The 13,242-nt window shown below is 37.2% G+C and overlaps 1 protein-coding gene across 1 annotated transcript; it reads left to right on the forward strand.

The window, feature by feature from the left end:
• The first annotated feature begins 1,708 nt into the window (after window positions 1-1,708).
• LOC121367748 (matrix metalloproteinase-19-like) lies at window positions 1,709-12,473 on the forward strand. The gene is made up of 11 exons (XM_041492094.1): window positions 1,709-2,061; window positions 2,842-2,951; window positions 3,434-3,576; window positions 4,338-4,413; window positions 5,154-5,296; window positions 5,830-6,087; window positions 6,868-7,008; window positions 8,349-8,522; window positions 9,395-9,537; window positions 10,277-10,428; window positions 11,186-12,473. The coding sequence occupies exons 1-11, from the start codon at window positions 1,939-1,941 to the stop codon at window positions 11,319-11,321; spliced, it is 1,599 nt and encodes a 532-aa protein (XP_041348028.1). The 5' UTR covers window positions 1,709-1,938; the 3' UTR covers window positions 11,322-12,473.
• The last annotated feature ends 769 nt before the right edge of the window (window positions 12,474-13,242 follow it).

The raw sequence follows: 13,242 nt of genomic DNA on the forward strand, positions 1-13,242 counted from the left end.
GCTATTTCTCGTTCTAGCCAGTGCACGACGACTGGTATATCAAAGGCCGTGGTATGTGGAATGGTGCATATAAAAGATCCCTTGCTACTAATTGAAAAGCGTTACGGGTTTCCTCTCTATGACTATGTCAAAATGGCCATATGTTTGACATCCAATAGACGATGATTAATAAATCAATGTGCTCTAGTGGTGTCGTTAAACAAAGCAAAAACGTTCAATATATATTTTTAAAACAACAACTTTAGATTGCATTGGTGGTTCTAAATCAATTTAAGTTCCAATATTATGTTTTCAGTTATTATTTGTATTGATTCAGTCCTTGGGTTTTGAAAGAAAGAAATGTTTTATTTAACGACGCACTCAACACATTTTATTTACGGTTATATGGCGTCAGACATAGGTTTAAGGACCACACAGATATTGAGAAAGGAAACCCACAGCCGCCACTTCATGGGCTACTCTTTTCGATTAGCAGCAAGGGATCTTTTATATGCATCATCCCACAGACAGGGTAATACATACCACGACCTTTGATATACCAGTCGTGGTGCACTGGCTGGAACGAGAAATAGCCCAATGGGCCCACCGACGGGGATCGATCCCACTCCTTGGGGTTTGAAGACAGCTGGTTAAGATAGCTAACATTTGAACAATTGGCCCCTTACGTTTACATCAAAGAACTGAATGCCCCATACACCTCTCCCAACCTACCCGTTTACACAAACTCCTTTGGGTAGGATGACATTTTATATCCGTGCCCTCGTAAACCAGATACAGTGTTTTGTTGCCTCATTAAATACTGAACAATAGCTCCTTAAAATTACATCAAACAAATGAATGCCCCTATACACGTCTACTCACTACCCGTTTACGCAAACTTCTGAGGGTAGGCATAGTTTGACACCCAATAGCCGATGTATTTTTCGTGCTGGGGTGTCGTTAAACATTCATTCATTCATTCATTCTGAGGGTAGGGTGACATTTTATACCCGTGCCCTCGTAAAACAGATACACTATTTTGTCGGCTCATTGAATATTGTGTCACTAGGATGGACCAGTCGGTGGATCAATCGGTGAGTTTACGTCAAAGCAAACACAACAGATAGCTCGTCGCCTGCACATTCCAACTCCCTTCGAGATCTCTCTTTTCATTCACGCTATTAAACACCCCTTTGACAGCATAATGGAATAATGAGTGTGTGTACTGTAAACATCATAGCTGTGTAGGCTTTAATAATGGTGTTTTATATCACTTAATCTCTGGATGAAGAGCGATGAATATTCTTTTTGAATTTAACTATCCGGCCATGTGTTTAGGTACACAAAACTGGTTATTTTTTCGGGTTTAAAAACATTCTATCGTCTCCATGCATGAATATGATCATTAAATTTGCTTGTCTTTCATTAAACACTAAAGGACACTCCTACATGCTATTGTTATTTATTACAATATATTTCAAAAGATGTCGGGAGTGAAGAGGAGAATTAAAATAGCCAATAAACATTGTGAGTCCAAACTTGGTCATACTTTTAAAAGTTATAATTAAATGTCTAACCACAAGACAAAATTAGCCATGCTTTAACTAATTCCCCTTTTGTTGAATATCAAACAAGCGTGAATCTTTGTCATCAGATCTTGTAATTTGTTCCGGAAATTAGTTTTCCTAAACGGGTTTTCCGGTTACCGTGTCACGGTGCGTGAAGTCAGAACTAGGTTTGTGGAGTCTATGTTAGGACTAATAGGAGCGGTGGGCAAGGATGAAAATGCACCTATATAAATGAAGGTAATACCTGTGAAGCACCACAAACAGATTCGGGTGGTAACAGACCGCCACCAAATTCATATACGTATAACTATACGAGTAGCTATAACTATACTGAACGTATATAATATCATTAAAAATTAGATTTTCTGGTTTGGAAAGTTAAACTGTGACGATGTTGTTGAAGTTGTTGGTGCTGACAGCTCTGTGTTGTCATTTAACGAAAAGTGCCAGTCTTTCCGAAGAATCCACACAGAAAAACAATGACCGTGAAAAACGAGAGACGTATGACTTGTTGGTACGTACAGTCGTCAACCTTGTTATTTAACTTTTTTTGTTTACTTTGTCATGTACAGGGGCGGAGTTTAGACCAGTCAGTAGCGCCTGCCTCCAGTGGTTTTGTCGCAGGATCTAACCGCTGCGGTGGAACCATTCTCTGATTATTTTTCCCCGCCCCAACCAATGTCCCACGAGTGGAATACCAAAGGTCGTGGTATATGCTGTTCTGTTTGTAGGATTGTGCATATAAAAGATCCCTTGCTACTAATGGAAAAGTGTAGCGGGTTTCTTCTCTAAAACTATACGTCAAAATTACCAAATATTTGACAACCTATAGCCGATGATTACTATATCAATGTATAAATTTATAAATTATGTTCTAAAAGGCAGTATTAAAAGTTATCTATTCTAGTCTTGTGTAGGGATAAGGTTTTAAATATAATAATGCTACTATTTCTATTCGCAATGCCATCATGGTTATGAAATATATATATATATATATATATATATATATATATATATATATATATATATATATATATATATATATATATATATGTATGAATATATACTAGTATATAATATTCCTTTATATGCATACATAAAGACACAAGGTAGCTGGCAATTAAAGACAATTATAGTCATTCAATATTTGAATACGTTGTCTTGTATATATTCGCATCTTTATGTTTCATTATTGTTCACTTTCCAATATACTGACGGTAAAATAAAGGTTTAAATTTAATAAATATTGTTTAAACTATTTCCAAAGTTTGTATACATGTATATTACACTGCAGGCCTATCTGGAAACGTTCGGGTACCTGGAACCAGTGAAAGAATACGACGATGATGACATCACATCAGGAAGACAATTTCACTCAGAAGCCACTGTAGAGGAAGCCATCAGGTTAGACAAATCTAGCTTTACCTTACAGTTATAAGTGTAGAATACTGAACGGCAGCCAGGGTAAGACGTAACTTTACTTATCCCCGAATTGCCTGCTCAAAGAAAATTCCATCCTCCTTTCAACTTTCATGCTCAAGGGTTTTTTTTAAATTTAAATTTGTTTTGTTTTGTTTGTTTTGTTTTATTTTGGTTGTTTTGGGGGTTTTGTTTGTTTGTTTGTTTGTTTGTTTGGGGCTCTTTTTTTTGGGGGGGGGTTGGGGTGGTGGTGGAGTGGTGATGGTATGAGGTAGGGTTTTGGGGGAGTATTTGGGGGCTGTTGTATTCGGTTTTTTGGTTTAGTAAATTGTTTGTTTATATGTTGACAGTCTACTTCCACCCCATCTCCTCAATCCCACTCTAGTGCTACTTCTACGCCTCTATTTACCACGCTATACAGGTGTCTGTTGTGATAAGTTAAAACATATATAAATATTTTATTGCAGACAATATCAGAAATTTAACCATTTGCCCCTAACTGGGAGGTTGGACGACGAAACGCGAACCAAGATGAGGCAGCCTCGGTGCGGTTTTAGAGATATTCTCAAAAATTCAGATCCCGATGTTCCGCAGAAATATTCACATCTTGGTGAGTGACAAATGCATTTGTACTTAGATTGCGTGGTCTGTTCGTATTCTTACTTTCGTTTTCTTACCATTCATAGTTTTATTCTTGTACGTTTTAATTTCCTCCCACACCTTCCGTGTTCTGTTTTAAAAAAAAAGGTTTTCTATTATTATACCGTTTTTAAGGTCACACAAAAGATTAGTTGCTGTGCGTCCTTATTTTCCAGAAATATTAGAAGGCGGTAGATTTCGTGCTTATATCCAATTAAGGTTCAAGCACGCTGGCCTGGGCACACACCTTAACTATCTGGGATGTCTGTCCAGGACAGTGGGTTAGTGGTTAGTGAGAGAGAAGAGGGTGTAGTGGCCTTACACCTACTCATTAAGCCATTCAGAACTCGCATTAAAAATCGCTCTGGGTTGAAGCCGGTACCGGGCTGCGAACCCTGTACCTACCAGCCTGTAGTCCAATGTCTTAACCATTGCGCCACCGAGGCCGGTTATACTCTCCAAGGCAAGAATTTCAGCACGTGAATGCTTTTTTCCAATAGTTCATTTTGATAATTGGTTCTGAGATGCGATATTTGAGAAAAATCCTATGTTCAACAATATTCTACAATGTCCATAGGTTTTGAAGCGTGAAGTATGATAAAATATTGGGAAAAGTCTTTCCGGGTGGGCAGGCAGGGACGATCACCAACTAATATTGTTCATGTATTATATGACTTATGTTATTGGGATTTTAAGAAATATATAAACATAATGCCTTGTTTCGTTTTACAGGTACTAAATGGCAAAATAAGAAAGTAACTTGGAAAACCAACCAATACACCAATCAGTTGCCCCATTCCAAACAACGGTATGTATTTTTATATTTCCAGTGTTTTTGGTTTTATTATTATTTTTTTTTTTAATTATTATTTTCGTGCAGGGACGCAATTGGCCCTTGTCAACCCAGCTGAATACGACCCTGAGTGTAAAGAGTTTTATTTCTAAAATGCTATATATGCCAGTTTTTATATTTTGAAGTTAGCAGAATAAGTACACTGTGCAGTAAATGCAGTATTTAAGGTAGCGCTGCTTTTGGCCAGTTACATTTAATTAGCGTTTGTGTGATAACCATCAACGAATCTGTGTTGCTGAACACTCGACTTCAAAACAATGAAATACTATTTAATATGTATACAGTGATATGGTAAATATTTGAGAAAAGGAAAATAATACACATTTTTACACTCCGACTGTTTGGAGTCTCTCATAATATACACATGTAGTTATATTTACATTTGATTGAGAAAGACAAAGATTCAGAATGAAAACTCACGGCCACCACCCTATGAGTTACGCCTTCGGAAAAGCAGCAATGGATCTTTTATATACACGTTTCCATATACAGGACAGTACATTCCACGATCTTTGATATACCGGTTATGAGTCAGTGCCCTGGACAGAGAAAGACAAGTAGACTGAGGAAGATCGACCCTGTGATCCTTGGCACCTCATGCTGGCTACCAGACTTTGAACTGTATCTCCCCGCCCCAACAGATGTGTTGGAATGCTAGAAATAAATTGTTATTCGACTTTTCTCTTTGTTTTCAGCAATGCCTTCCAACGTGCGTTCAAATTCTGGTCTGATGTTACGCCGCTCGAGTTTGAACAGACGGATGATAGTGCGGACATAGAAATTAAATTCGCACGACGGGAACATGGTGACGGATGGGGCAATGCTTTTGACGGGAGAGGTAAGATTTACACATTTGTTTGTTCTGTGTATCATGCAAAGCATGTTTTAACATAGGATCTGAATATTTGATTTAGATAAATGTATTGTGCTTTTAATATCTTTAAAGACACATGTCCTGATTCACACACCATTTACTGATTTTAGTTCTCAAGACATGTGCCTCTTATGTTTGCAATGGAATGTATTTTTAGCTTCGAAAGATAACAAGGAGACCAAATCATGTTGGATTTGCACAAATCAATAATTTAAACAAAGTGTTATAACCAATGTATAATTGATCAGTACAAAAGCTGTATTAACAGAAAATAGTTTACATTTTCTAATGGCTAGGGTTCTGTGTTTAACATTTATAAGTTAATATTTTCCTGACACTCACGTGTCGTAATAATATCGCAAGCATCTGTCATATATCAATTTCCACATGATTTGACTCAACGTTTTGTTGTTTGTTTTTGTATCTATGGTCATCATATCGCAATTACTCTTTCTGATGTCCCTAAATAGACATTCAAAACATTTCCTCAATCACAGGTCAGACTTTGGCGCATGCGTTCGGTCCCGGCACTCAACCAATCAGCGGTGACACCCACTTTGACGACGATGAACAGTGGACAATTCACGAGAATTATGGGACGGATCTCGAGACGGTGGCGGCTCACGAATTCGGACACGCGCTGGGGCTCGGACATTCCAGCGTCCCCGGGTCCTTAATGGCGCCATACTACCAAGGATGGGATCCTAATTTCAAGCTGGCCTTTGACGACATACGTGGAATTCAACTCCTTTATGGTACAATTACTTTTTTTCCGATAATTGTTTCCTTCGTTTCTTATTTTTACAAAATTAGTATGTGTATTTAGTATGTAGGGGCGGAGGTAGAATTTGTTTCCAATATAAAATTTTGTTTGCGATATTAAAACTGTCACTGGACGCCATTAATCCCTGTTTCTGTTGTGTTTACCTTTATTTATTATTTTACTTAAATGATTTTTTTGTAAAGTTTATACATCAAAGCTAAAATTTCATGACCACAGAAAGGAGAGACGTAGCCCAGTGGTAAAGCGCCCACCTGATGCCAAAATCGGTCTCAGATTGAGCCCCGTTGATAGGCCCATTGGTCAATTTCTCGTTCCATCCAGTGCCCCACGACCGTGGTATGTGCTATCCTGTCTGGGGTATGGTGCATATAAGATATCCCTTGCTAGTAATAGAAAATGTAGAGAGTTCCCTTTCTAAGACTATATGTCAAAATCACCAAATGTTTGACATTCGATAGCCGATGATTAATAACTCAATGTTCTCTGGTGGTGTCGTTCAACAAAACAAACTTTTATAACTTTAACTTTTCATGATCATAGATGACGTATATGTGTAAAACAGAATAAGAATAAAACAATTGTCAACAGTAATAGCACTTGGCATTTTCAACCGAATCAGGACGACAGTATCGATAGATAAACATTGATGATGAGTACCCGGCGTTTTACTTTGGGATCGTTTTGTTTTTCTTGTAATATAATGAAGTTATGAATATTATCACTTTATATTTCACATTTTGTCTCTTTTCAGGGTCGAATCCAAATCCACCAAAACCAGAAACTACGACAACGACGACAACGACAACAACGACGACAACCCCTCGCCCTACGACAAAACGCCCGATCAGTCGTCCGTATTACTGTGACATGAAGGTGGATGCCATCGACATGGGTAAGATAACCGTACTAGTTATGTCTGATATACGTGGGATAGGATTCTATCAAAATAGTTTCAATTCATTTTCAATTTATATTTTTGTGTCCATATCCTATTAAGGTTCAAACACGCTGTTCTTGGCACGCATCTCATCTATTTGGGCTGTATTCTGACTTCGCGGGAAGGGTAATTAATGGTTATTGTGGTTAGACAGAAGTCGGTATTGTGTCTTTTCGCTGTCCCATGTACAGCCGTTATAATTACTTTGGATTTGAGCCGCAATCTAATTAAAATTAGCTCCATTATTACATGTGGATCTAACACCAGCCAGTTGGAGCTCATGTCCACCAATTAAAACCTTACTTGCAGAATCCTGCCAGTGATTTAAAAATAATTTGAAAACATTCCGAATTATCCTGAGGGTATACGATATGTTTCATGTGAATTACGAATGCCTTATTTAGACCAGTAGAAATAATTTTAATCGGATTGCTAACAACACTGCGTTGTCCCCAATGTCCAGGTAACATTTCGTCTGTAAATAATAATTTAAATATTGACCAATCACACTTCGCCTTTTATAACGTTATTTGGGAGCATACAAATTCTAAAAATATCGGGCGAGTCTATTTTAGTGGCCGCAGTACAGCGAACCATACCAATACGTACCGGGTGGGTTATTAGTCTTCAAATTTACATTAAAAATTATTTATTTATTTATAAAAAACCCCAAACTAAATCAGTCTTCAGTTTTACATTACAAATTATTTATTTTATAAAATAAAACATGTTTTCAGGCATTCGTAATTCACACGAAACATGTCGTATACCCTCAGGATAATTCGGAATGTTTTCAAATTATTTTAAAATCACTGGCAGGATTCTGCAAGTAAGGTTTTGATTGGTGGACATGAGCTCCAACTGGCTGGTGTTAGATCCACATGTAATAGTGGAGCTAATTTTAATTAGATTGATTTGAGCCGGTACTGGACAGCGAATCTGGACCCTACCAGCCTTAACGCCGATGACTTTTACCACTTCACACGGAAGCCGTCAATACTATAAAAAGTACCGTTATATAAGGGGCTGTATTGCATAATAAAATACTGTCACGTCTTTCTTTGTCAAGATAATAAAAGAAATTTGAGATAATAATATTACTAAATGTTAAATAAGTACTATATTTCATTAAATAACTCAGATTTGTCTCATCTAATAACTCAGTTTAAAAAACAAACAAAAAAAACCCCCAACCCCCACAACAACAACAAACAAACATGGATGGCTTATGATTGGCGTCAGCCCTGTAGAGGTCTATGCTCTTTAACCAAACTTTGATTTGTTCTTGTTTATAGGTCCTGACGGCTACATCTATGCGTTCAGTGGTCGCTTCGTCTACAAGACAAGCCAGTCCACGGGCTTGGTGGAGGGATTTCCAAAGAGAATCAACCACGTGTTCCCTAAAGCGCCAAGCAGAGTTCGAGGTGTGGTGTATGACAAGAAAACCAGTCAAGTGTACATTTTTAAAGGTAACTATCATTCCTTCTTTTGAATTGGAGTAGAAATTGTAATAAATCAAAATTTCTGGGGTTTTGTTGTTGTTGTTGTGTTGTTGATGGTGCTGATGTTAATGTTGATATTGTTGTTGATCTTGTTGTTGTAGTTGTTGTTGTTAGGTTTCCAGGAGCTTTGTTTTGGCTTTATGGGTATTGTATTAACCACAATTTGTATTCTAAAACTGCTCTATATCATGATATACAATATATTATTACATAATGAGAATATATCCAGCCAACAGCTATACCATTGAGGCCGGCCATATTAAATATATTATATGACTGTTTTCAGGAATTTCTCTGTGGCGGCCATATTGAATAATGATAGTTTTTTAAGATCTCGCGTATGTTCTCCACATTAAATATATTATATGATTATGTTTTAGGGTATCGTGTATGTTGACCATATACATAATTATATAATTTTTATTTTTAAAGGAAATAATCATGATGTACTTATCTTCGTTTGACACCTAATGGTCGATCTCTATTTTAGTGCTGGGGTGTCGATACACATTCACTCACTCACTCACTCACACTCAATCACTCGCTCACTCACTCACTCAATCAATCAATCACTCAGCCACTCGCTCATTCATTCATTCATTCATTCATTTGTTGACCATGTTGGACATATTATACAGGGGTGGGAATTGGTGAACTGTAAAAAAGAGGAAATCTAGAGGGGTCCTGGAAATTCTTGAAATTCTAGGTTAAAATCTGTGCCATCTGACACAATTTGGAGAAAATGACGATTAAAATGCGAGGAAACGCAATGTTCCATGAGAGGAAAACAGCTGATCCGAGGATAATTCCCACCCCTGATTATATGATTATGTTTTTAGGATCTCGCGTATGGCGGTACACGAACTTTAAGCTAGAAGCTGGCTTCCCAAAGTGGATTGATACCTCTGACTTCCCAGAGAAACCTCACGCTGTGCTAGCCATTCCCGACAGACAGTACAGAACACAGATCTTCATGTTCGGGGTAAGTTCAACGGAAATACATACCATTAGACTTCTTCACATTATTCAACTACTAAGGAATAGCTACTATTACAGACTAGCAGCAATTGTTTATTATATATTGTGTACATAGGCGTACGAGCTCCCATTTGGGTCGGCTGATTTTTGCCCGAATTAAACGAAAATGTCCGAATCTGGATAATAATATTTATTCATATTAGCATTACTTCCAAACAGCTATATAGGGTTGTAAACGAATCACTGCGCATGTTTACATGGATTACGACTAATATTGTGGGTAGAATGGTGGAAATACAAGCGTAAAGCTAATTTTGCCCGATTAATTATCTCTATCTATTTTACCCGTATTTGAGGTTTGTTCCAATCGGGTGGAAGGGAGAGTGCGGGGGAGGGGCACTTACTCCGTCCCCTGTCTCATACGCTTATGTACGTATTTTTCCAAAGACAAGATGGTCGATTTCATGTGTCGCTGTAACTAGGACCGTACTTAACGTAAATGAATTAGGGAGGGTAGTGAAAACAGACAATTAACCAGACACAGATATATATATATATATATATCTAAATATATAACCAGGTTATGTCACCTGGAAGATTGGGTCGGGGAAGGTAGATACATAGAACCTTAAAGGCAATATTTCTTATTTACAAATTCTTTAAAATGTATAAACTAATTCTTAATTCTATAGTAGGATGTATATGTATATACCAGAGTTATTTTTATGTTTCTGTTTTCGCAGCACAAGTATTTCTGGGAGTGGAACCAGCTGACGATGAAGATGACCCCCGGCTACATCTTGACGATTTCGCGGTTCTGGAGGGGTGTACCTAACGGTGTAGAGGCAGCAATGACTGCATACGACGGAAAATATCTGTTCTTCAAGGGACGAAAGTAAGTTATCTCAAATACGACATATGCGACGAAAACGGGGTTGGAAGGTGTAGCATTGTACATGACAAAATTCCTTTCTCATATTCATAACTAAAGTGCACTAATTACCCTATTTACCGCAGAAACATATTTCTTTATTAATTAACATCTTGTATTAGAAGATCTTATTTTATTTGTATGAGATTTTTACGCTTTCCTCTTCATCGTCATTCTTTTTTCTTCCTTCTCCTCCTTCTGCTTCCTCCTCTTCTTCCTTTTTTTCTTCTCCTCTTTTTTTCTTCTTCTTTTACTTCTTCACAAATGTATTTCTACCAATTGTCGTTAATAGACTAATATTTATCCTGGGAGTTATAAAAAGTAGAAATACATGTACATGTACATAAATTCTTTTAACTGGAATCCGCACAAAATGATCGACTTTGTTTTTTAATTGTTTACTATTTCACAATGAAATATTACCACTATGCGATATCTAGTTGGATCGGACCCCGTCCATGGAACAATTGCGCCTTTTCTCGTCCCAGCCAGTGCTGCACAACTGGTGTAACAAGGACATTGGTATGTACTACCCTGTCTGAGGGATGGAACATATAAAAATCTCTTGTTGTACCTTGTATGGCGGCAGCTGAGTCTCTCGTTATCTGTGTGCTACTAGACTATATGTATGACGCCATATAACTTAAAACAAAAATGTGTTGAGTGCATCGTTTAATGATTTTTTTTCGAATACTAACATTGACCTTTTCACCTCTTACAGCTTTAGGAAAATGGACCCAGCTTACCGGATTGTCATGGACGGATATCCCAAACCCTGGTCACCGGAAATATTTGGAAATGAGTGCGCTCTGGCTTCTAACTTTGAGAGTGAGGATATGTTGGAAGAACTGGAGTAAACAAAACCAAGGTCTCCGTTAATGACGTAAAATTACTTTTGGGTACCATTTCGGATTTTATAAACTTTGACTAAGTAAACAAGAGATAATATTTGCTATTATTCCATGCTAGCAAAATATGGCGTGTGCTTTGTTTGTGTGTATGTTTGTTTGTTTGTTTAAAAATTATTTATTTTATGAACTGCCACATTTCACACAATACACTATGTATTCAAAATGTTTTGATACCTCGTTCTTGGGTCTTTCACTACAGATACCTTCTTCCAGATACTGTTCTGAACTTTGAATGTGTAAAAAATATCAGGGACGATTAAATAGGAGTTAATATATTGCGTAAACTATATAGATGATTATTTTGTTTTGAGAATACATATTATAAACATTTGATTGGTGCTATGTTCATTTCACATTATCAATCGTACAACAATGCATGACTCGTTATACATCTAACAGTTTATGGCTTGCATCACGTTGTATTACCAGGGTAGTTTATAATTTAGTTATTTCATGACTAAATATTGTATCAATGCATTTAATGTTATCATTACTTAGTTTGTGAGTTTTCTCTGTGTTTTATTATGTTAGCTACAACTTGTATAGACTGTCCCGTTGTCATTGCAGTGTGTTGTTATCACAATCATTTTAAACTAAATTTGAGTATATACACGTTAAATAGGAAATACACATGTAACATAATATCATATAATTTTTATCATGCCCTGCTAAACCAAAGCACAACACAACACAACGCAACACAACACAACACAACACGACACGACACACCACACCATACCTACAATGTCAAGTCATACAATACCAAATTATGCTACACAATATCATGCCATGCTACACAATATTATGTTATGCTATGCCATGCTACACGATATCATCCCATGTCACGCCCCATGCCATGATTTGTAGTAAAATGTCAATATTCCCAACACGTAAGTTGTGATGCATTCCCTTTATCAATTTGTGCAATACAGTATTCATTTATCTTATTTGTACTTTATCAATTTATCTACATTTTTTTAATTACTATTTGTCAAACATTTTCTAGCCATTTTAATGTGCGTTGTCTGTAAATGAAACGTATATGTGTATATTTATTGACGTTTTTGTCGTAGTTTGTAATAAAGTAGTATGGAAAGACTGGATTGTTTGCGTGATTTTTCTAAATACATTCACCTAATGGGGTCCCAGGCGCGGATACAGTGGAGGGGGGGGGGGGGTAGGTGCTGGTGGTAAGTGATCGAAAAACTTCAGTGTGTAGCAAATAAATATATTGAATATATATGTTTATTGAGAAACACTGTAACGTTTCGGATTCGTATTCTTGATTATCAGGTGCAGATCCAGGGGTGTGTGGTCCCTCTTTTGGAGAAAGTTAAGGGTCACAAGCCTGAACATTTTTCAAACTTGTTGAAAAGTAGCTACATAATATTATATTACATTAAAACAAACGCTGTACGTTATTCAAAGCTTGGGCGGGACGTAACCCAGTGGTAAAGCGCTCGGTTGATGCGCGGTCGGTTTGGGATCGATCCCCATGGGTGGATCCATTGGGCTATTTCTCGTTCCAGCCAGTGCACCACGATTGGTATATCAATGGCCGTGGTATGTGCTATCCTGTCTGTGGGATGATTCATATAAAAGATCTCTTGCTGCATTAGGAAAAATGTAGCGGCTTTTGTCAGAATTACCAAATGTTTGACATCCAGTAGCCGATGATTACTTCATCAATGTACTCCAGTGGTACGCACTTTTTTTAATTCAAAAGTCAACAAATTGAGCAAACATCTAAAACCAGGGTAAGGATCTGGAAGTGCGCATTCCAAAAGTATTTCGTTAACTTACGAAAATTGCCGAGAAAGTTACCATGAAAATGTCAATAATCCTTTGACGTGACGTCAACAATGCT

The sequence above is a fragment of the Gigantopelta aegis genome, chromosome 3, assembly GCF_016097555.1.
Source record: "Gigantopelta aegis isolate Gae_Host chromosome 3, Gae_host_genome, whole genome shotgun sequence".
In the NCBI taxonomy this organism is placed as follows: domain Eukaryota; kingdom Metazoa; phylum Mollusca; class Gastropoda; order Neomphalida; family Peltospiridae; genus Gigantopelta; species Gigantopelta aegis.